Here is a 25839-nt window from a genome sequence, read left to right on the forward strand (position 1 = left end):
AAAAATTAAATAATAAACGTTAGATACACACATGAATAGTTCTTTTAAAATTCTGTCACTCAGCCAGGGACCTTGCCTAATCAGCTTATCTAAAATAGTGGCTCTCACCATCACTCTTTATCCTAATCTCCTTCATTTTTCTTCTTATTTCCTGACATGATGACATGTGTATGCTTATTCCTTGTTGCCTCCACTAACACATAAGCTTTTCGAGGGCAAGGACCTTGTCTTTTTCGCAGCCTCAAACCGTGTCTGGCACATAACAGATGCTGAGTAAAAATGTGTTGAATGAATGAACTGAGAAGTTACCCTAAGGCACTTCAAATATGATTGAAATTGTGAGAAATCACACCACTTTGGGAATAAAACATTCCACATCCTGTGAAAAAAATGAAATAATCTATATTAGTGCTCAGAACCCCCAAAAGCAAGCCATATAATCTCATATAAACTAGATGATTCATCTGAGGGTCTAATTCTAGCTTGATGGAATCTGGACTTGTTCTGCATCCATTCTGGATCCAGAAGGATCGGTTCTGGTGAGTGATTCACACACGCACACACCCCTACCAGAGTTCGGAGGTTCGTACAAACGAGTCATGAAATCCACAGTCCGACGTTTCAGAAAGTGGATGCAACAGCAGGATTCTAGACAGACTGAACATCCTAGGACATCCTGGGGCTTAACACAGACTTCAGACATTCAGCAAGATGCAGGTGGACCAAAAAATGCACTCCGGAGAACACTTTGAAGATAGAAAGCCTCCAATTCCTGCATATTCTAGCATGTGTATTTTAATTTATCAGTATTTTCCTTTAAAGTTTCTGCCTTTGATATTATGATTAGAAAAGAGCTTCCCTTTCATGTACATTCACGAACATTTTATTCCAGTATTTTATACCATCGTTTAAAATGTTTTAACATTTTCCAAAAACCAACATTCGTTTTTAGATGATGATGTGAAATAAGAATTTAATCTCTATCCCCCAAATAGTTAACTAATTAAGATTAACTTATGTGATATTCCAGAGTTGTGAAAATCAGAAAAGGTCCAGAACAGTATTAACAGAAATATAATGCTAGCTACATGTGTAATTTAAAATTGGATTGTAGTCACATTTAAAAAGTAAAAAGAAGTGAAATTAATTTTAATAATGAAGTGTACCTAATATAGTCAAAATATTATCGTTTCCATGTGTAATCAACATCAACCAGGACCTCAGTAAGTGCAAGTCTCAATTAACTGTGATGGTCTATAGTATTTGGCTTTTTTATATATAAAATAAAACACAAGAAAACAAAATTTCAGCAGAGATTTATTCATGGCAGGAAAGAAAGAAAGGGGGAAGAAGGGAAGAACTAAATCAGGAACCCATCTTGGAATACTTATATTCATCCTAATCTTATCCACCCAGATTTATATGTGTCTACACGCTATTCACAATGGTGATCCTTAGATAATCGAAGATCATGAATCTTGAAAAACAGCCTATTAATTTCACCCTACTTCACAATTGTTTAAAGTTTCTTAACAACAAGAGCTAAACACAGAAAAGTTTCTCATTGCCCCTTGGTTAAAGAGAACATTAAAGTAACCAGGAGTTTTCATTCCGCACGTGTGCCAGCCCATCAGGGATGTGCTCTAACTAGCTTAGCTCATTTGAGAGTCTAGCCGTTGGGTGTTACACTAGGGAGTCTAGCTGTTGGGTGTCTACACTAGGTACTCTGGGTACAGCAGGCAACAACCTGTTTATTTCCAAGTATCTTCCCGTGGACAGTTGGGGCTACTGGTATAGGAGGAATTTTTCCAGGGGCTCCGGCAGGTACAGTTTGTGGATGGTCTGATGACAGGTGCGACCCAAGCACTTCCGGACACACAGGCGGCACAGCTGGGAAAGAGCAGGCGGGCCTGAGGGAGGAATTAAAATGCGCGGTCACAGAGGCAGTGTCAGGAGATGTGCTGGGGCCCGAGAGTCGGGCCACAGGGACCTCCTGGCTCTAGCTGCCCATGCAGCGGTGCTGGCTAGGTCCCCACTCACGCTCGGCGGGGCCCTCCATTCTCGCAAGGATCCCAGCTCAGCAGAGGATCTGGAGAAAGGATCCAACTCACTTAGACCCCATTATACCCTGAACCTCAATCTCATGGGGTCTCATGGAGTCATCGTGCCCAACCAAGGCTTTGAGTCCCGAAGGAAAGCAAACTAACCAGTGTCCAAAATATGGTTGGATAGGCTGACTGAGCATTTGGCTGGGATCCTTGTCACACAGGGGCATTTGTAATAATGCCCCATTATTTCCTTACCTGACTGTATCAATAAAGATCGATGCAAGTAGATCTATGTGATTACTGGACTATACAAAGTTTTCCTTTTCAAGAAAATCCTATTGTCACAGCGTCTAGCACCCCGTGAGAAATGGTGACGACACAGGCAAATAAATAGCTGGATGACACTTGAATTGATATTGCCAAGGAGCATCCATGTGACAGAACGCTACCTGGAGGAGCAGACCATCGCCCTTCGTTAAAGTCTTGGGAAGCAAGAATGCAAAGTTGTCTCTCCTGTCACACAACTAAAGCTCCTCAGAGTGACCTCTGACATAGCTGCTGTTCATCCTTCTAGAGCAAGCAGCTGTATTTATGAAGACAGAGACAGAGGAACTTGTTTAGAAGAAATATGAATCCTGGACCTGGAAACATCTTTGATGGAAGGAAACAGGAAATGTGACAACTGCTATAAACCATATTCTCAGCTAATAGTTGTTAAGTGTCCCATATTTCCAAACTGGGAGCTGGTAAGGAAGGTCCAAATTCTTCCAGTAGAGGTTCAAATCAAAGAACAATCATTAATGACACAGACTACTGGAAATAATCTAGACCCATCTTACTCAAAGTGTGACTGGCAGCATCAGTTTCACCTGGGAGCCTGGTGGCCGTGCAGCGTCTGGGACCCCGCCCCAGAGCTCCTGAATCAGAATCTGCATTTTAAGGAGATCCCCAGGTGATTCATATACACATTGAAGCTTAAGAAGCACTGGTCTGGAGAGTATTCCTAAAACTATTGAACCAAACATCCCACTTGAAAGGTATACAAGACATGGGGGCACTTTCACAAAATGGAACTGGTGAGTGAAATTAAACTCTTCCTCACTAGAAATTGTTTCAGAAGATTCAGGATTGGGGCATCAAAACATTAAGAGTGCACATTGGAAACTTATGGTTACGAAAGGGGAAGAAAGGGAGGGATAAATTAGGACTGTGGGGTTAACAGATACACACTACTATATATAAAACAGATAAACTACAAGGACCTACTATATAGCACAGGGACCTACACTCAATATTTTGTAATAACCTATAAGGGAAAAGAATCTGAAAAAGAATAGATATATACACACACATAATACTTATATATACATACACACACACATATATATATGAATCACTGTGCTGTATACCTGAAACTAACATGACATTATAAATCAAGTATACTCCAATAATAAAAAAAAAAAAGAGTGCAAGTTGGAATCCTATTTCTTGGTTAGCATCCTAGACCTACTTTTTAGTAGCTGTGTAACCTTCTGAAAGCCCATCTCTTCATGCTCCTCTTTTCCCGCTTGCAGCTGGGATAGCACCAGTTACTATAAAGTTCTCATGGCTTTAAAGTTTTGAGAATTCAGTGAGATGAATCTATGTTTCAGACCTAGCTCAGTGTCTGACACGTGGAAAGCTGAATAATTATTATTACTTTAATAGTCTCCCGAGCATACAGACGCTCAGAATAGGCTCAGATAGTGTCCTCTTTCTGTAGGGACACAGCACGGTTCTCTTTAGAATCTGGGACATGAAGCCTTGTAGACGCCACCTTCCCTCCTCTAGCATCTAGAGATGCGTTAGCCCATGTGGACACGGGCGTGGGACAATGCGGAGCGCAAACCCACCTACTCGCTGAGCTGGAGAACAGGCAAACAACTTCACCGTTTAGTCCAGTTTCTGAAAGACACACTCTGTGTCCACCCGACCATCTCTACTCAAGTATTTTTCATTTTCCCTGAATTGCCTCCAAATATTACGAAGCAGAGTTTTGGTCTGCCAGGATAGACAAGACAGCCCAGCCCTTTCACCAAAGTTCTCTGATTATTTTCTTGTTAATGTAAATACAAAGCAACATACCAGTGGTATGTAAATGTCCCTTTGTTATAAGTGAAGACACCCAGCAGACAAAATCCCATCTCTGAGATGCTAGGACTTGCCCCCTCCCACGTGCCACTCCCAATTAAAAAGACGAAAAGGAAAGGGTAAGAGAGTCTAGAGGGGAGACCGGAAGGAGAGAGGGCAAATGTGCCTGTGGAAGAGAAACGGACGCCCAGCCCTTCCTTACCTTCCCGGAGCAGGAGCGCCTGCTCCACGCCGCTTTTCGGAGCTGCCAGATCAAGCGCACTTTTGCCCTGAGCGTTTCTGCACTTGAGGTTAGCCCCATAGTCTATCAGCAGGTGGATGATTTCCACACTGTTCTGCTTCGCGGCGGCATGGAGGGGGGTGTCCAGCCACTGGCCGTGGTCAACATTGGCTCCTTAACAAAGCAGATGACCACAATTCAACACCCAAGGTTAATGGAGAAACACTACGAGCCTGAAATGTGCTAGCCATCGATAAAGACATCTTAAACGCCACGACGTAGCTGACAAATCTTTGAAAATGTATGACTGAAGCTCAGACCCTCAGCAATGCCTACTGTTTCCAAATACTCTGATGAGAAAAGTACCTAATAAAGATATTTTTAGTCATTTTAAATGCTTTACTTGCCTTCCCACAGGAACTGTGTGACAGACAAAATTAAATCTTTGCAGCTCCTTTTACATAGAGTTAGTTTGTTTTTTGGCAAAGGACACAGCTAGGTTTATTTGGTATTTACATTATTCTGGGCTCGAAAAAAAGTTTTCTGAATTCCTATAGGGAGTGGTAAATGATAGGGGATAAAAAAAAGACAAAAAAAATCTTAGAGACAAAAATTCTTATTTAAAGGTTCTTAATACAATCTCGACCTTTATGTCAGTGGCTAAGTTTGGGGAATCTTTAACCAAATAATAGTTTCAAGACCTTTTACTTTTCCCTGGACTCTCAGTTTCTGTATATGCCTTTGAGAATTAAAAAACTAATTTAGCAGGGTTGATCTAAAGTACTCTATGACAGATGTCTGCTGTTTTTACTAGCCAGCATCTTCCTGGTAACCACACCTAGATTTCCCTCTGGGGAACCATCTCCCGTGATTCCCAGCTCATGTGCTTCCAGTGAAGCCCAACAACTGCAGTGTAGACTGAAATCTAGGCCTAAGCCAATCTGCATATTGTATTCCCTTGGCCACCATGATTGGTTCAGAAATGGGCATGTGACTTAAAAGGAGCCAGTGAAATACAATTGGTTGTTTTCCCCGAGGATTTATGGGAAAGAGACTCTTGCTCTCCTCTTCAGACCACCAAGGAGAACCATACCAGGTAAATGGAGCCAATATCAAAAGAAGCAGAACTGAGAACTACAGACACTCATCTCTGAAGTTGTTTTAACCATTTAGATATCAAATGCTGTCAGAATTTTGTCCAGCCTGACAAGAACTTCGCCTCTGAAGCCATGGAAAACCAACGAGGTTAACTGGTTCGTCTCATGAAAAGACTTCTGGAAGTTACCTAATTCTAGAAGCTTCTTCACACAGTCTAGCCTCTGATAGGTGCAAGCCACATACAGGGGAGTTCCAAGGTGAGGCACTTCCTGGTCAATGTTAACGTTATTTGCCAGCAGAATCTCCATGCATTCTCTATTACCTGGTGGAACACAAGATAACCTCACTCAAGTAAGGGAAATATTAACTATTCACAGAATTATAAGATTGCTTATCTGGAATGGGCTTTAGAAACAACCTAGATTTTTTTTTCAGCAGAAAAAAATTTGGGAGGTGGGGGAAATCTTAGAAATCTCCAAAATAAAAAGATTAGAAAGAAGAGCATGCCCATGCACCGCCCCCCGCCCCACTGAAATTCTTCCCTGCAGCCTTGAGGTACCTCCAACCAAACTAAGGGTTCCAAGGAACACAGCTGAAATCACTCTCTATAATAAGTCACCGGATTACAGGCAGAGGCTACAAGACCCAGGGGGATAAATGACTCATGCTATTATTACCCTGAAAAGCCAGTGCTCAAATCCAAGGCCCAGCCCTGATCCATCCACCTCCATTACAAATCTCTCCTTCTCTTCCTCGCCCATGCATGTAAGATTGGGTGGATGGTCACGCCATGCACCTCCTTATTTTGGTCAACCTGTAAGACTCCTGTGAGAATTAATAAAAAGCCTCAAGTATAGAATCTATTTAACTGCACTCTCAAGTTTAGTGGCCAACAAGAACTAGATAAGTAAGCATTCTCCTTGGAGAGTTCACCCAGTGAAGAGACAGACATGATTAATTTGCAGCATATGAATGATTTGTTTGGGAGCAAATGCTTCTGAGGTTTTGATGGGAGTTTTATAAAGAGTTGGTTCTTTTTTGAAGGTTTAAATGTTTCCTAAAAAAAAACAAAATCTTATCATCACTGATCAGCTTAACCAACCTTTTCTTTAGAGATGACACCAAAATAAGCTTCATCTCAAGCCTGCTTGATTCATCACAAATTCTGAATTAAGCATTATTATGCATTAAAATCTACAAATAAGACTTCCGTGAACTCCAACTATTTTACTATTGTTCACATAAGTAAATTTTATACCTCAATTATAGCATTAATCTGTCAAAGTATTGACTCAGACTGACCCCGCTTGTTCCTAGAGGTTTAAAGCTGTAAGAATCCAGAAATAATATCCAATCAGGACCTAAAACTGCCTGGTAAATTCAGTGTATCTAATAAACATTTAAAAACATAATTCCTGTCCCTTTTGTTTTTTTCCAGAAGAAACTGAGCCTAGCTTGAGTTAAATTTAAGTGTTCTCAGGAAGTTTTTAAAAAATGAATATATAAAAGTCAAATGATTGGCACTAATATAATAGTATCTAAAATAATGAATTTGCTATTCATCCTTCCACTCTGTGGACATTGGTCCCTCACATGTTTTTATGATACAGAAAAAAATATGTAGAGACACACGAATTCATCTGTTTATGATAAGCATGTATATACTGGAGGTATATAGATACCAAACACTCCATATATAACCATCCAAGCACTGCAGAATTACTTAATTCAAACCACTACCAACGTTCATCCATTTTTAAGCGTTTGGATGGAAATACACATAATAGATTAATTTTTACTTCAATATTTTAAAAATTTTAAACACTTTTATACCATTTCCAAAGTAGACTATTTCCCTACAACTTAAAGGACTTACTTGAAGTTTGGGAAATAATCAGCATCAATTATTAATTAATAAATGTTTGTTAAATATGTATAGGACATCAAAACCATAGATACATTGAGATTTGGGGGTTTGCATCATTTATAGTAATCCACTGCAAAAAAAAAAAAATTACCAAGTGACATGTTTAACAACCTGGAACAAATCTTTCACTATTGCCTTTTGAAATAAAGACTTTAATTCTCATTATACCAGCGAAGATCACTGTTCTACAGTGTTCTAACTTCTCCACGGTATTTCTTTTTTTTAATTAAAAAAAAATTTTTTTTTTATTTTGGCCGTGCTATGCAGCTTGCAGGATCTCAGTTCCCTGACCAGGGATTGAACCTGGGCCACAGCAGTGAAAGCCCGGAATCCTAACCACCAGACCACCAGGGAACTCCCTCCACTGTATTTCTGATCTCAATATAAGAGAATAACTCCACCGCTGGGTAACACAGAAATGTTGCTCTTTGGGTGTGACCTTTGACAAATGGCGTTGGCCTTTCAATGGCTCTTCTTGTTCATGTCTAGTCTATGCATACAGTTTTAAAATTCCTTAATTTTACTCTTTTCCATCATTTCAAAAGCAACTGAGAACACAGAAATCTAGAATCCACCTCAAGGTTTCCAATGCCACGGTTTTTACAGTTGCAACTTTTTTTCAGTAACTAATGACCTTGAGAGCTGTCAGCTCATCTGGAGTATATTGCTTGTTGTGGACAGTTACCTTTAAGCCTCCATTAGAGACACTATCGGTCTGGGCTTTCAGACACTTTCATCACTTGTTTTATGGTCGTGGTTGATGTTTTATGGGCTTTGGGGCATGAACTGTTCTTTTCTAGTAAGGACAGAGACGTAAACACAGTACAGCTCGTGGAAGTTACCCCTGCACTCCTGACTCCACCAGCTGCCGCCCAAACACCAGCAAGGAGCCTCAAGCAAGGCCTGTTGGGAGACTGAGCCCAGGAAAGAGGACATCTGAGGCAGACAGCCATTCCCTGGTTCTAAGAAGAGCTGTGTCATGCCCCAGTGGTATTTCCTAAAGATTTAGGTATATTCAAGTTACTGCTGTGGGATTTCTAAGCCACACCTAGTCTACTGGTGAAGAAGATTTGGGCGATCCTTGCAAAGTAAACACTCTATGACTGATTCATGCAGATTGGAGGGCGCCCACCAATGTTCTGTGTGCGACGTGATGCCTCGTTTACCTCTCTTCACTGCCTCGTGGATGGGTGAAGCCAGGTGCACCTCGAGCTGGGCCTTGGCTCCAAACTCCAGCAGCACGTTGACGCACGCAGCGCTGCCACTGCAGCAAGCATTGAAGAGGGGCGTGGCTCCGTGAACTGTCACCCCATTGACCTAACGATGGGCAAAGAGAGAACCAGAGGGTTTGCTATTTCTTTCTCACCATCTCCAAGTGTGCATTCCTATGTATCTGCCTGGAGAAACTTCCCATGCCGGTGAATGAACGAGGGAACTCCACATCCTTACAGTATTGTGGGGTTTTTTTTAGGTACCAGTAACCTATCAACTCTCACCTATAAATATCAATAGTAGCCAAATGGGGCCAATGGGGCAGTTTTTAAGATGTACTCAGGGGTATTCTAGAGCTTCCTAGGAGCCACCAGAACATGGTCTCTGGAACAATTAGCTTGCGTTCAAATCCCAGCTCTCTCTCCTTTATGTGCTCAGAGATCCGGTTGGGATACTAACTTTCTGTGCCTGGGTTTCCTTATCTGTAAAATGAGGACCATAAAAGAATCGACCTCAGGAGGTTATCGGGCGGATGAGGTGAGTTACTATCTGGTAAACACCTAGAACGTTGCCTGGTGCCCAGTAAGCATTCAAGAGACATTTGCAACAATTATCTCCATGATCTCCATTTTCCATTCATACGGAGCCGACTCCCCGTCCCAATCATGAACAAACATGTCAGGAGCAAAAAGTACTGGAGAAACCATCTAGCCACAAATTTCCTTTCTGGTCTACTACCATCCGCAGAAACTGCATATGCCAAAAGGGAATCCTAAAGAGATCATGACCAGGCGAAATACACAAAGGAAATAGACATCAACATGGGGTCTCCAACCACCCTCAGTGCCTTCTAGGGATCTGAGGGGCAGGTGAGAACCAGCACAGCTGGGAGGCATCTTTGAGTATTAGCAACAGATTGAAAAGAACATCCTGGAACCAAGGCATTCTGGTGGGGAGGCTCCGGCAGGATTGAATGTAGGACAACGAAGGTTTGATGTCAAGCCATTCTGCCTCAACAACTAAGGACATACGCCTGTGATTATCAGGATGTTAAATTTTCTTGTTTCAGAAACAAGATCTTTCCCCACGATGCCAGGATGGCCCCCATTCAATTGGAAAGTTAAAGATGAGACGCTAAGATGGCAGAGACGGACAGGGACAGATATGTGTAAATTCATAAACTCTAAGGATTTCTAGGATGTTGTGATTAATTAGATGGGGAGACGGAAGAAACGGGAGGATTCCAGGCTTGGGGCTGGGGAAACCAGGAATACGTTTCACCTGGTCTCTGAGGCTGGGAATCCAAGAGAGGAGCCGCTCCCAGAGGGAAGAGCATGATAAGCACAGTTTCAGATGTACTGAGTTTGAGGCACCCACGGGACTGCCAGTTTTGAGGAATTTTCTACTGATTGATCAACTTTCTCTTATTCCTTCTCTCACTCTAATTTGAATGTTGAATAGTATACTATTTAGTGGCTGTTCCCTCATAAGATTGCCAAAGACAAGGGACCACGTCGTACTCTTTGTCCCCCACAGAACCTCCCAGAGGCTCCTCTGTTTCCCACCTGTGACTCCAGTCACCTAGCTTCAAAGGAAATGGCCACCACCAAACTTTGCCCTCAAAGAAGCACTACCTAATGAAAATACGTGACCGCTATGGCATCGGGAAAATCGCTTTGCCCAAGGAAGACTTTTATATTCAGTTCTACACATAGAAACCCAACTTCCATATAAAATGCAAAGAAAAATCTTCGTCAGGCACTTAAAAACATTACAGCTCATGAAACAAAGAATACAAGGACTGAGTTCAAAAGCGAAAGTAACATCAAAACAATATCTGGTGACTAAATAAAAGTCCTTGAGGTTTTCAGAAGTATTAATTTCAGAATTCTATGCTGATATCTGTACTACATACAGCAGCTCAGTCACTCCTTGAAAAGGAGAGAATTTAAAAATAAGATAAAGTTCATTGTGTAGTGTTTTTCCAATGTATTATTTATTACAAGCTCATTTAGTTTGATAATTTTGCTCAACAAAAATCGTTGTGGGTGTAGCGTGTTGAATTAAGAGTGGTTTTTGATCGCTGTTCTTTGTATTTTTTTTCATATTTTTTTAAATTTAATTAAATTTTTTTGGCCGGTGCTGCGCAGCGCGCAGGACCTTCCCCGCCCAGGGATGGAACCCGCGCCCCCTTCAGTGGAAGCACGGAGTCCTAACCACTGGTCCACCAGGGAAGTCCCCTGTTGTTCTTTTTCAATGTGTTCTTTTAAATGTTTTAAAATAAATTTTCCAAGATCAGTTTTCAAATTACTTTAGCTCAAGCTGTTTTTTTTTTCAAGTTAGTATCACAGTTCTGAACGAATTCCGTAAATTACCTTATCTGAACGTTGGCACAAGGATATAGAGGCTGAAGAGAGGGGTAACCAGCAGTATCTTCCCGACCATCCAAGAATATGGGCGCCGATGGGGCCAGGCCTGCGCACCCCACCGCGGGTAACGGTTCTGGAAGTTGATGGGTCTTTAGATGTTAGCGGTTGCACCTGGGCAGCCGGACCCGCGGGCGGGGATGGTACTCACGTGGGCGCCGTTCTCCAATAGGGCCTTAGCGCAGGCCACGTGGCCTCCCAGGCACGCCTCGTGGAGAGAAGAGACCCGGTTAATTGTTACCAGGTTCACATTGACGCCCTACGATTTGGAGAGAAGTGGATTAAAGGCTGCATCAGCAATAAGAATAAACGGCAAGGTTGTCGGACGTGTTTGTGAAGTGTTCGCGGCCTGCGGGTACCATCTAGAGACGAGTAGAGGCCATGACTAGGGGAATCCAAACATAGCTGGGAGCCTCGGATTCATTGATTCAGCAAAAGCTCGTTCAGTATCCTGGGCCCGGCGATGTGCCAGCACCTGGGGCTTCAAAGCTTATGACATGGGTCTCTCTCCTCTAAGAGTTTAGTGGGGAGACAGAAATGGTGGCGGGAAGTGGGGTGGGGTACGGTGGGGAGGAACCCAGCCAGAATACTGCCATACTGGAAGCATGTTCACATTTTAATTGGGGACATAGGGTATCCTTGAATCTGCCTTGGGGAGTAAGAGAAAACTTTGCAAATGAGGTAGTATTTAGCTACGGCTTGAAGCATAAAAAATTTCAAACTAGGAAGGCAAAAAAAAAAAAAAAGGCATTCCCTTAAGGGGGAACAGGATATGCAAATGTGGGACGCAGAGGAGGGAACAGGATATGCAAATGTGGGACGCAGAGGGGGGAACAGATTATGCAAATGTAGGACGCAGAGGAGGGAACAGGATATGCAAATGTGGGACGCAGAGAAGGGCGAGGCAGGGCGCGTAGGTGGATAGTTGCTATATCTCTGGATCAGAAAGAGCCCACATGTGACAGAGGCGGAGGAAAAAAGGGGAAGTGGGGGGAGGGGGAAGATGAAAGGGGACGGTAAACTAGAGCCAGATCGTGAAAGGCCTTGGTTTCCGAACGGGGGTGGAGGTGGGGTGCATGTGTTATAGGGAATGAGGCGCCTTTCAAGTCTGTTAGTCCGTAGAAGGTCTGGAGCTAATACATAGGACGTTTTCGGAAAAGCACACTGGTAGCACCATGGAGGGCTGCTCGGAGAGGTGGGGATGTGACACTGGAGAAAGGAGCGTCATGAAGACACGGCGATGAGTCAGGCACAGGCTGATATAGGTGTGAACAGCAGTGGGTATGGGGAGCGGGTGACAGAGTCCAGGGTTGGGGGTGTTAGAAGTGCATGTGGCACAGAAGGATGACGCCCAGGCTCAAGAGTAGAAAGTAAAATAGATGGTGCTCCTAGGGTTCCTGTGCCTGAGTAGCCGTGATGCTGACTGCCAGACCTCCGCCGCCTGCCGAGCTCTCCGCAGGAGGACCAGGGTCTGGAGCCGGGGGCTCCTCCTAACGCTCCTCTTCTTCCCCAGATCCGAGCGTCTCCGCCCAGTCCTACCACACTTGCCCTCCCCGTCGTGCCGTGCTGCACGTTCCTCGCCTTGGAGTCCATTTGACAGATGCCGGGCTCAGCCTAGCTGCCGGCCAACTGCACGCCCTGACTCTACAACTTGGCCCTTACCGCTTGCCCCCCATGATCGCCACTTTCTATCTGTGAAAGGATTTAGGTTCTCCCAGGACCCAGCCGAGCTCTGCTTTTGATTCTCTGCCTCGTAACTGACCAGCTGAAACGCTCCAAAACCTAGTGCAAGACCCGGGACCCCAAGCCCCAACCTAAGTTCCCGACCCCTCCCACCAGACCTCCATGGTACTGGCTGCATCCCTCCTGTGGCCAGCAGCTGGGACTGCCCACTATTGCCAGTCCCATCGGCATCTTAGGGCCTGTCTGTGCCTCCTTGGTCCTGTCCATGTTTATGTCCTGAATATGACGTCATTACTCCAGAGCCGTGCCGTATATTTACAATTGGATATCTAATACAAGGGGGTTTCTTTTCCTTTTCCCATATATAATCTCATTTTAAGAAAATAAAGAAAAAATAAGAGCATTTTAAAAAAATAGTCCACAAGGAATTCCCTGGCTGTCCAGTGGTTCGGACTTGGTGCTTTCACTGCCGAGGGCCCGGGGTTCAATCCCTGGTCCGGGAACTAAGATCCTGCAAGCCCCGCGGCGTGGCCCAAAAAAAAAAAGTCCACAAGGTGGCAGCAGTGTGCTAAAAAAAAAAACATTGATCCGATGCAAACTCTCAAGAACCCCTGGAATTGTACAAATGTAATGCTGGACAGGCCTGAAAGATCAGCTAGAGTGACTCACTGTCATTGCGGGTGAGAACATGGAGGAGCAGAGAGTTCCAATTATTAAGATTTGAGGTTCCCCTGCTGTCGGTGACAGCCAGCGTGATCGTCAGAAGCTCCCGGCCCTTGGTTTAATGTTTTGCTCACAGCACACCACACTGTCTACACGTAAAATAGACTAGAAAATAAAGTAGAATAACCCATTTTTTACCAGTGTGTAAGGGTAAAAAAGTGGGGATGTACTAAGAAAAGGCTGAAGAATTCTCCATGAAGAATGTACTTTACACATTGAAGGACACTATAGAAACCAACATGCTTATAAAATACAGTTAAAAATAAAGAAGTGCTAAAAGCAATGTGATATCCTGGACTGGATCCTGGAAGAGAAAAAGGACCCTAGTGGGAAGATTGGTGTCGTCTCAGTAGTCTGTAGTTTAGTTAATGGTGTTGTACCAATGTTAATTTCTTATTTTTGACTAAAGTACCACGGTTATGTATGATATTAACACGAGGGGAAGATGGGTGAAGGGTATGCTGGAACTCTGTGTACTGTCTTTGCAACTCTTCTTTAAAAGTATTCTAAAATTTAAAATTTAAAATACTAATAAAAGTATTGAGGTCGGGGGCCAAGAAGAAGGAGCTGAACGCAAGACTTTTCACTGTGTACCTTTTTCTGTCATTTTAATTTGGAAACTATGTGAATATGTCACATATTAAAAATAATCAAATCAAATAACAGTTTAAGTGCTTAAAGACAGAGGAGGAGGAGGTCAGAGGAGGAGGGAAATAGATGAGGGAGATTAAGAGGTACAAACTTTCGGTTGCAAAACAAATGAGTCGCGGGCATGAAATATACAGTGCGGGGAATATAGTCAATAACTATGTAATCTCTTTGGTGACAGATAGTAACTAGACCTATCATGGTGATTATTTTGAAATGTATAGAGATATCGAATCACTATGTTGTATAACAGGAACTAACATAGTGTTGTAGGTCAGTTATACTTCAGAAGCAAACTCATAGAAAAAGAGATCAGATTTGTGGTTACCAGAGGTCGGGGGGGGGGGGGCGGGCAGTGGGGAGAACGAATTGGATGGAGGGAGTCAAAAGGTACAAACTTCCAGTAGACGATATTAGAGATGTAATACAGCATGATACAGCATGATAGATATAATTAACACGGCTGTATGTTATATATGAAAGTTAAGAGAGTAAATCCTGAGAGTTCTAATCACAAGGAAAAAATTTTTTCGATTTCTTTACTGTTATATATATACGAGACAATGGATGGTCACTAAGCTTATTGTGATAATCCTTCCATGATGTATGTAAGTCAAATCATTATGCTGTACACCTTAAACTTATACAGTTTATATCTTTATATCTTTATATCTCAATAAAACTGGAAGGAAAAAAATCAAACCAAATAAAATTTTAAGTGCTTACAAATAAATAAGCAAGTGGTAAAATCAAGTGCAAAGTCCATTTGATTATTACTGGCAGTACTGTTTTCCTTTTGCCTCTACTTTTCTAAGAAGTAACACAACTCATAAAGGAGAAAGAAAGAAGAGGCACACACATACACACACAGAGAGAAAAAGAGCAATGTGTCCAGCTGTTTAAATTTAAGATAAGGAAGCCAGGTTTGGTGGTAGCTAGGATGTGGAAAAAAAGATCTAATGACTTACCTCCTCTGTACACACGTAGACTGTAAAACAAAGTAAATGGACTGTGTACACTTTCATTCACCTCACAAATATTTACTAGGCCTCTAGTCGTTATTCATGGTGCTAGGGATACAGTCATAAGTAAAAATAAATTAGCTTTAATAACTAAGACTTGAAGAAATCTTCCCAAAGGAGTAAGATTTACCCATTTGTCAACCTATTTCCATGTTTGCTTTTGGAACAGCGGATCATCAGGGTAGGCAGCCTCTAAGATGGTTCCCAGTGATCAAGATGGCTCCGGACTCCTGGTATTGGCTCACTGGTGTAATCCCCTCCCCTTGGGTATGGGCGAGATTTACTGACTCCCATCTAATGAATAGAATACGGCAGAAGCAATCAGATGTCACCTTGGAGGCAGGTTAGGTACTGAGACTTCCTTCTTAGGCCCTTTCTCATGCTGTCTGTGGAGGAAGCCAGCTACCATCTTGTGACGCAGCCCTATGGAGAGGCCCAGGCATCAAGGCACTGAAAATGGCCAACAACCTCATGAGTGAGATTAGAAGCAGATCCTTCCCCCGCTCAAGCTGTAGGATGACTGCAGCCCTGGCTGATACTTTGCAGCCTGCAAGAGACTCGGAGCCAGAACCACCCAGCTAAGCTGCTCCTTGGCCTACAGAAACCATGAGAATCTAAGTGTTTGTTGTCTTCAGCCACTGTGTTTCAAGGTAATTTATTACAGAGCAATAGCTGACTTATGCAACTTCAGGGCTGCTGTTACGGAGGCACACTGGGAGAGAGCAAGGTGAGATAGTGCAACACAGGTTTGAGGGCATCCCCCATCAGCCTCATAGGGAAACTTTTTATGAAGCAAAGGGAAACCCAGAAGGGGAAGGTTGGAATTGGGCAGAAAACCGGCCAGCTCCGCAAGGAGGGAGAGGCAGGAGGGACAAATAGCGAGTTGGGAGAGGATGCATCCGCGTAGAATGGCTGTGCTGGGACCCAGATGGGGCCAGCAAGACCCCTGCGGCAGTCAAAGCTGATCAAGAATGACGCTTGATTATAACACAAGCACCAAGGATCAAGTCTTTCGTTTACTCACCTGTGCAATCAAAGTTTTCAGGGCCAGTAGGCGTCCCTGAGCTGCCGCTTCATGAAGTGGAGACCGATCGGCCCAGCAATCTGAAACACACATCAAGCTCAGAGTCAAGGTCAGGAGTCTTCTCCCTCCTGCTTGTTCATGTGCCCACCCACTGTGAGAGGAGGTCTGGCGGAAGGAGAGAGGAGCTGGCACCACGCCTCAGGTTCTCCGGTCAGCCACTCTCAGGGTGACCAGCCACTGAGGATACAGTCCATGGGCGTGGAGAGGGAGCACGGAGCATCTCTCTGGCTTTGGGGGGCAGTTTTCATAAGGAATACATTCCGTTCAAATAAATACTGCCCAGTGATTGAATCCGATAACTCTGAATAGGCAAAATGAAGGGCAAAGCTGGTCCATGAACTTCCCCACTTTCTTCTTTCCCCTGCCTCTCCCCCTTCACCCCTACCCTAAGACATCCTATATGCCAGGAAGGAGACCCTAAGGGGTCAGGGAAAATGGTTTTGTTCGAAATCCCCTAGATAATTCTTTGATTTTGGTAATGAAGCCGATCTGTTATCATAATGCAGAATATTGTTTTTCAGATGACATAATCCTCCAAGAGTTTTTGGTGGGCAGTTTGAACGTGTTGGCTAAGCACGGGGCCAGTCCTGCCTCAACCACTATCTCTGCCAAAATGGGCAAGTTACTGAAATCATTTGAACCTCAATTTCCTGATCTGTAAAGTGGGGGAATAGTAATCTAGTACTTAGCAGGTTCTTTGGTCTCTAAGTAGGCCAATAAAGTATATCCATGATGTTAGGTGCTCAAGAAAAGTTATGATTAATAAGCACACATGGTAGGGTAGCGCTCTAAGGAACAGCCTTAGAACTGCCTTACAAATGTATTTTTCTTGTAATTGCTTGTCAGGAAACAAGACTAACAAGCTTAAGTGTGCATTTGAGAAGTAAGCTTCTATTAAACATGCTGAAGGGCAATCATTTGTTTTGGAAGAAAACCTACACTGGTTTGCAAAGTTGGAGCATTCTTCAAATTATAACTGTGCTCTTCATACATTGACGAGCATGTCATACAGTTTGGGTTTAACACAAAAGGCCCATCTTATCACCTTTTTCTAGGTGATCCGGATTGTGCTAAGAATTCAGGCTTTCCCATACCTACGACCTTGACAAAAACAATCCCAACAAATATGGAATTATGTGAACTTGAAGTAGTGTGTCCTCAAGGAGAGACTGAAATTTTCCAATGGATGAGAACCAGGGCTCTAAACATTTCCATAAAACCTCTTCTTACATTGAAACTCAATTTTTATCTTCTCTAACCCTCTGGGTTTTGAAAAAGGAGAAAGCTAGAATGAACTCTACAGGGTTGGATTGAAATTGGAACAATTAGAGCAATTGGTATGAAAATGTGGTTTTCAATATATGTGTGTATATGGAAAGATGGTGCCTACAGAAATACCTATGGGCTGAAGGTGGGATCTGGTGACCCATCTGGTTCTCTCTCTACAGATATATCTATATATCTCTACCTATAGACAGATATATAGATATATCTAGATAGATAGAATAGCACTGTATACTGAGAAAACCTAAACCAGGGCTGCTTGGAGAAATGGCTGGTTCCAAGGCTGAAATGCCAGGAAAAATGTAAGATGGGCCGCAAACATCTTGCCAGAAAGTAAGGAAGTGCTCAATGAACGATGGGAAATGTCAAAAAGTACAGAAGCTGCCTTGAAGGGGCTTCCACTGGCCAAATACGGGACAATTTGAGCATGAAAATAAATCATGATTATACCCTAGCAAATAAAACAGGAATCTATAAGGCCTCACTGATACAAATGAGTATATAAACAGGGAGAAGAGAAAGCTCTTCCTCATAGTAGAACACCAATTTTAGACACATAGGAGAAATAATAGAATCGGCCTCAAATTATCTCCCCACAAAATAATTACATAGTTATCAAGGGAACAGGGGTAATTGTACAGTGGAACAAAATGGTAGGCACCACCTTACCCCGGGGATCAAAATGAACCTCAGAAGCGATGGAACCAATTGGCACAGTGTGCCATCTGTTGGAACACAATGAGCCACATCACACCCTACTGGAGGGAACGCGGTGAAAAGAACACAGCGTTGCTTGGAATATTCCTGCTCAAAATGCATAGCCTGAATCTAATCGTGAGGACACCTCAAACCAACTCAAACTGAGGGATGTTCTCAAAACTAACTGCCCTGTAACCAGGTTGAAGGAGGCTGACGAGACACAACATCTAAAGGCAACATGCGCCCGGATTGGATCCTTTTGCTATCAAGGATGTTAACCGGACAGCTGGATAAACATGAATGGAGTCTGGGCAAAGAGAAGTGGGAATTCTTTGTACCACTTTAGTTCCGAAATAAAAAGTGTCTATCTGTCTATCTATCTATCTATATCTACCTATATCTATCCATCTATTAATCTATCAATCAATCTACCTATCTATCTAATCACTGGTGAATTGCATACTTCTGATAGGTAGAATGCTTTTTCTAGTAAGAAAAACAGACAACAATTTTAACCTGAAAATATATTGCGTTTGTATGTCCACTTGTTCCTGAGTCAGTTAAAAGCTGATGAGTGGAGGATTTTTCAACCTCTTTGGACATTGATCATTTGCATAAGCTAGGAATAATGAGATAACTACGCACAGAATCCTCAGTGGTCAGCCTTGGTTTTCTTCGACTACATCTCCATCCCGTTCAATATGAAGTGTGCGTCAGACGCGTCGCCCTCTCGCCTCACCAGGCTTGGAGAGGGATAACAAGCACCGAGTTTGGAAGGACGGTCTTCCCCCGTGGATGGCAACTCAGCGCCCTGACCAACCGAAGAAGCAAACCCACAGCTGTGGCTTTGTTATTCTTTTGTTTTAACAATAGCCAGTCAACCGAGTCACCTGAAGGTACTCTAAGTATTTGCTTCAAACCAGGATTTAAATGGCAACTTTTGCTATTATTAACTTAGAACAGCAACGTGAAATGGCTTTATTATTTCTAAAACTTGCCTCCAAGCGGGCCGCGGTGTCCCCTTTCCTGCTGGGAAGCAGGCACCTTAACCACGATTTCCTCCTGTTTCTAGTAGCTTTCTGTTACCCCTCAGCCCCCTAAGACCCACGCCATCCGTACACACGGCCTGGACCGATCTCTCAAACATCACGCTGATGAAGGCGGCCCTACACAGAAGAGGATGTGCCACATGACGCCATCTCCATAAAGCACAAAAGGGCCCGACTCACTTCGGGCGTTAGGAGTCAAAAGTACCATGAGAAGGGGCAGGGACTGACTGGAGGTGGGTGGGGTGAGGGTCATGCTGATAACGGGCAGTTTCTTGCTCTTGGGAGCTGGCACCCCATGGTGAAAACTCACCCAGCTGTCCGCTTTGGGGTTTGTGCACTTATCTGTATTTATGGCATACTTCAAGAAAGAGATTTCAAGACCACCAGTCTACTGGTCAGTCCGCTTTAAAACTGTCATCTCTGCTCCTCTGCCCACTCTCAGGGCAGGGGCTGGCCCCCTCTCCGCCCGAGGAAGGGCAGCATGTTCTCACTTCCTTCTTGAGGTGCCAACAGCCCCTCTGGTGCCGTGGGGGTGGGGAGAAGCGAGAGGGATGGGGAGATGTCTCCCTAGCGGCCTGGAAGAGAAGACCAGTCCTGTGCACTCGGCCTCAACTGCATGTCTCACACCCAGTGCCTTTCCTACGCACTGGCACTTGGTCACCTCTCCTAGTGTCGCCCATCAAGGCAGCATCCTCTGATGCCCCCAACTCCCACCCCAGGCTTCCGAGGCTGAGGCAAGCGTGCAGGCCATCTTCTGATCCAGGGAGGAAGAGGGAAAGGTGGGTGGTCCTGGGCTTCTGTCTCCTCGCCACTGCTTTCCAGTTCTCTTTCTCCCTATTTGAGGAGTCAGTTTGAGAACACACCCCGTTCTGGTTTTAAGAACTACTGGTTTTTCTATCCTGCCCATCCTCCTGGTAGATTGACTTGTGGGGGGGGGGGGTGCCTTCCTACATCCCCCTTATCTCTGTAAATAATATGAAATAAATCAACTGGATCGCCTTAAATGTGGAAGTCATTTCGGTTTCCCAACTGGAAACAAAGCCGCTCTCCTGGAAGTCACCTTTCCGGTCACTCTGTTTTCCAGCACTTGCTTCAAAGGACCTTGAAGGGTTTTCACACAAAACGCTTTTCCAGAAGCTCTGCCACGGTGGGCTCTTCTGTTTTTCCATTCTGATTCCCAACACACAGCCTCTTGCTCTTATCATTCTTGTTTTGCAAATTGGAGCTAATTGCGAGAAATTGAGGATAAAAGTTATTTGGCGGCTAGGGAGTTTTTCCATTCCTTTCAGGAAATATGTATCTAAGATCTCCAAATAAATGAATGCTGAAGTAGCAATCAATCCTTCGCTTCTATTTTGAGTTATTTGGCACGCTGCCTGTGTCACAGGGCTGCAGGCACACTTTGAAGATTGTTTACTGTACAAATATGTTTACTTGTTCCTGATGAGGTGTATGGAAAATGTTCAAGTACATTTTCATTCCCCCCTTTGACTTTTTCTCAGAATGTGATTTATATCTCTAGTTCTCAGGCTCTCTGAATAACAATTTCATGACAATGTCTAAAACCATAGATTGCAGTAACAAAATGGGTTCAGATGGAATATGGTTGTCCGAGCTCCAAGAATTCAAGATAAAAATCAATTATTATTTTCAATTTTTTTTTTTTTTTTGCAAATTTTACCCTTCCTAATTCCAACAAGTATTTGAGACGACTGGTTTATTTATTTAGTTTTTAACTGCCTGACTGGTTATTATCTCCAGCGCCCATGAAACAATCTTTATTCTCTTTATTTAAGTTCCAAAATCATATGAAGGAATATCTTCTCCTGTAGCACTTATCAAAAAAAAATAGAAAATTCAAATTTGAACCAAAATATAGGCAAGAGCCTAACAGAATTAATGATATCTTAAGTAAAATAAAGGTAAGTGGAAAAAAAACGTATTACAAGAAATTTCCCAAGGTATCAAAAGTATTATAATACAATTGCGTTAAAACGCGTACCCTCTACAACACTCAGCTCTGGCCAGGAGATGAACTACAGTCAATGAACATCTCTTTGTAATGTGTTAGAAAGAAGCTTCCTTTGAACCCACTAGGAGCTGGAGAGCTGAGCCGAAGATGACAGGTCGGGTGGCAGAGCCCCTGCTGAATGCCGTGTGTCTCAACTTGGGAAAGCCAGCAGGCACCTGTGATATATAACCACTCAGAGGATGGGTGGACCAAGGCTCGAGGAGACAAGCACCAACACTGAACAAGGCGAGGTGGAGGACCGGGCAGGAATGGACCAAAGGCGGGGAAAAAAACTGTTGACATGGGAAGGATAGAGAAAAGGAGTCAGGATGGTGAGTCAGGCAGAGGCGTGGCCATCAAATCAAGGTCAGTCCTTTGAATTTAGAAAAACAAGGACAACTGATTTTAGGCAAAACACTTAGAATAGAACTCATTTTTTTAAAGGGTACAATAACTCCACAATCTCTTACCTGCAATTGTAAATTTCCCCCAGTTCTGAAAACCAAGTTGGAAACAAGCTCCTTTGGCAGCAGAACACGGTCAGGGCTCAGGTTTAGCAAACTATTATTTTTAATTTGTATTTTCACTTAGTGTGAATATTGATATTTTTCACTATAGAAATATCAAAACGTTTGATTACGGGAGGAAGCTCCAGGTCCTGCTGGGAGCGCCGTGTAATATACAGTATACACGCTGCGTAATCATTCTAGTATCCCCCAGACTCCTGAATCCTAAAACATGTCTGGCCCAAGGGTTGTCAATAAGAGATTATCAACCTGCATCTACACTTTATTTTTATCAAGTTTGATGACCAAGTCACTGTACTGAATATACTTCAGTTCTGGCCAAATTAGCAAAGGTTGAAAAATCATACCCCACGTCTCTCGGGAGACACAGTGCCTGCAGAAATATCTATGGCCTGAAGGCGGGGGCCAGTGATGCATCTGGAGCTGTAGATATAAGAATATCAAGGGCCAATGACAATGTTTCAAACTTAAAAATAAATATATATTATTGACAAATTACACAAAGAAGCCGGAAAAAACTAAGTACAGCCAACCAAACATAGCTGAACTCAATTCTGATGAGTTACTTACAAAAGTAATAGTTTAAACCACAAAGAAAGTATCGAATGATGTACTCCAGAATATGAAAAAAAACTTTCCAAAAATTTTTACAGCCAAAAAAAAAAAAAGATATTTAATGAGGGATGTGATGCTAGGTGCAGCTTCTAAAAGAAAAGTGCCAGGACCTATGACAGGCTAAACTCTGCCCTGGCTGAGTTTTTTACTACCTCCCCTTGTTTTTGACAACACTGACGATAGTTTACAGGAACAGAATATGCTATTGGACTCAAGAAAGTTCTGAGATTTTAGTAAGTCGATGAGCTGACTTACTGATTAAATGTCACATATTTTCCCAACAAACATTTGTCTGACCAACAAGCAGCAAAGGTAATTTCTGGTTTGAGTTGAACACTTAGACAAAATTTTGTTCTTGGTTTTTAAAATGTCTAGCTATAAATATATATATATATATATATATATATATATGTATATATATATATGTATATATATATATAGTATCTGACTGTTAACAGTGTCAAAAGAAAAAGCACTGTTGGAATCATGTAAAAACGACTGTTTCTGGCGTATTATTGCCTACATTATTACAGAAAGCCTTATTTACCAAATCTGGATATACTCTCTATTATATATGTGTGTGGGTGTGTCAGTGGTGTGTAGACGTATACGCAGCCATCCTCACACACATACACATGTATATAGGAAGGAAATTAAACTGAGAAATTAACAGGCACTATTCACCCCACTGCTTCTTGTTAGTGATCATTGAAAAACACGTTTTTGACTTTAGAACACCATGCCATTTGCAATAGAACACCATGCCATTTGCAAATTAAATGAATATTATCCTAGGAGCTTCAACAAGATATCTGAGCTAAAAAATGAGTACGCTCTATTTATGAGAATTGTATTATGGCTCCAGGTTTTGACTCTTATAAAACTTTCTTAAGAGTACTTCGTTAAGGACCACAAGGGCAGAAATAATGCACACGAGCACCAGGAGAAAACGTTTTGAACACACTCTTGCTGATGTTGACTGTCGGACTTTACTAATTTAAGCCATGAGGATGATGTATCTATGAGAACATCAAAACTGTGATGGAAACATCTAGAAAGCCCCTGCCCCGATTTACAAATTAAATTAGAAAACAGCTTTTCAGATTATGCTTAACTTGAAATTAAGGTTACTTTAAGTTTTTTTTTTAAACCAAGTCAAAGCGACATACCTCCCTGAAACGTGTGACAAATATAATCCCCAAAAGAAATCTCTTTCCACACTCCGAGCCTTCTGCCACTTCCCGAAACTTCGAGATTCTTCTCATTTTCCCCTGTTAATTGAAGCATGCTGATGTTTTGTCTTTGGAGGTCTTATCTCTTCGGATAAGACTGCTGTTCCCTAGCGTCCTTAAAGTTGTCTGGTGTATTGGAATCACATAACATAAGTCTATTTTGAAAGAGAATTCAGGGTGCAAGGTGAAATGGATACTAGATAAAGAATGAGGTAACCCTGGAACCCCTGCGAACACTAAAAATACACGGGGAAATTCGGAACTCTGTTTATGAATAAATACTCCTCTATCCAGTGGCAGCCCCAGCAGTAACCATGATATCTGATTTATTTACTTTCGTAGCCTCTCCCTACAATTAACGTGAATCATTTCTTGAAAGAAATGGAGACTGAATCCTACACAGCAGGAGACTTTAAAACGTTTGGACCAAAGGTTGGCATTTCATATTACAATAACCTTTGTTTGCTGTGCTTTGCATGGTGCTGGGCATAAATGGATTCAGTGAAGGGTTTTTTCCTGACAGTGACAAGTGGCTAAGCAATTCGAATTGCAAATGACAGCACACACACACACACACACACACACACACATATACACACACACACACACACACATATATAGCATATATATTGCTGCTTTAAATCAAATTTATTGGCCATTCCATTTCCTGGGGAAAACAGTTTTGTTAGAATGCACTGTTAACATTTGATTACAAATATTCAAGAAGATAATCCTATAAAGTAATTCTTTTGTTAGTAGAAATGAGTTTTCCCAAAATACTCTTAGAAAGCCACTAGTCTATTCACTTCTTAAATAATAACTGCTAATGAAACTACTAATTTGCAGAAAAGCAAGCTGAAAATCCTTCACAAATTGGTGCAGTCAACACCATTTGCTACTTTAAATAATAATTTTTTAAAACTACCCACTCAAAGCCAAAGTTTAAATAAAATCTGCCTTCTAGAAATATTATTCATATGAATTATCTAGGAGGTTTCTTTTAAAGTATTGGGAACAAACTCATGTATTTTTACCTGAAATTTCACCATAGATCTCTTCTGCTATCCTAGCCGCTTCTTTTCTATTTCCTTTGACGATATAGAAATGGGTTAGGAGCGCCAAGAACACTTTAATTAAAAGCTTGAAGAAAAAAAAAGTAGCAAACATTGTAATAAAAATGTTTTTAAAGCCAAAGGAAACAGGACTGTCCTCCATTTTGGCTCACACTCTGTATAGGTTCTTGGGACTGCAAAATTTCACTGAGTTATAATCGGTATCATATGACATCTATTTTAAACCTTCTAGCTCTCTGTGCTCCTGTTACGGAGAACTGAGTCTGTAGATTCTAAGCTAGCTGTGATTTGGCGACTGCATGCACTGACATTCATGGCAATGTTAAATGAACTAAAGAAACTTCCTTCAAACCAGAAACACCCAATAGTTCTAGACCTACATTCCTCAGTGTTGTTTAACAAACAGGATTCATGTCCAAAACGTTTTTATTCCTAAATCCCAGTTTCTGCTACATTATATTGGAAGGCAGGATTGGAAAGATAGAACAAACCTTTCAGATCCCATGGGGACGAAGCAAGTTATTTGAAGCTCATGAAAAGAAGTACTAATACATTCTATGCTCTTGGTGGGAAGTACCAGCCCCTGGAACGTTTCATTTTCTCTGCATTCTGAGGTTTATGGGAGATGAAGCCCAAATCTAAAATATGACCAGTTAAGAAAGATTATTTACTCTAAGGCAGTATTTAATAAAAGGCCCAGCTTGATTTAATTTTTTTCTTTTGGCTGCACCCCACGGCATGTGGGATCTTAGTTCTCCAACCAGGGATTGAACCCGTGCCCCCTGCAGTGAAAGTGTGGAGTCTTGACCACTGGACCGCCAGGGAAGCCCCTAAAAGGCCCAGCTTGGAGGTCTTTCCAGGCTGGAAGCATCAGACCACTGGCTGTAATAGTTTCATCCATGACAAAGTCCTCTGGCAACATTCCTGGTCTTTTACTTCCCATTGTAGGTGTCAGTAAAGGTGGTGCCTCGTTCTGGAAAATGTGGGCTATAGTCGATCATGGAGGACTTGCAATGAAATGGATGAAGATGATCTAGGTTCTGGGTGAAGTACCCAAAGATTCTGTGAATCAGTACCTTCCCTCGCTGCACAATATTCTCTTGTAACCCTGATTCTTTGACATGCATC

At 42.4% G+C, this 25839-nt stretch overlaps 1 protein-coding gene across 3 annotated transcripts; it reads right to left on the bottom strand.

Annotated features, from left to right (window-relative positions):
- Positions 1 to 1304: 1304 nt before the first annotated feature.
- On the bottom strand, positions 1305 to 24875 carry ASB11 (ankyrin repeat and SOCS box containing 11). Of its 3 annotated transcripts, none has more exons than XM_059911870.1 (7): positions 24673 to 24875; positions 16162 to 16241; positions 11213 to 11320; positions 8590 to 8740; positions 5684 to 5818; positions 4381 to 4572; positions 1305 to 1910 (listed from the first exon to the last, which is right to left on the bottom strand). In XM_059911870.1, exons 1-7 carry the CDS (start codon positions 24851 to 24853, stop codon positions 1786 to 1788), a joined length of 972 nt encoding a protein of 323 aa, XP_059767853.1. In that variant the 5' UTR covers positions 24854 to 24875; the 3' UTR covers positions 1305 to 1785. The 3 variants fall into 3 exon arrangements, with proteins under 3 accessions (XP_059767853.1, XP_059767854.1, XP_059767855.1); XM_059911871.1 differs by lacking the exon at positions 24673 to 24875 and adding an exon at positions 23576 to 23774; XM_059911872.1 differs by lacking the exon at positions 5684 to 5818.
- Positions 24876 to 25839: the final 964 nt, after the last annotated feature.

Source organism: Balaenoptera ricei, chromosome X (assembly GCF_028023285.1).
Source record: "Balaenoptera ricei isolate mBalRic1 chromosome X, mBalRic1.hap2, whole genome shotgun sequence".
NCBI lineage: Eukaryota > Metazoa > Chordata > Mammalia > Artiodactyla > Balaenopteridae > Balaenoptera > Balaenoptera ricei.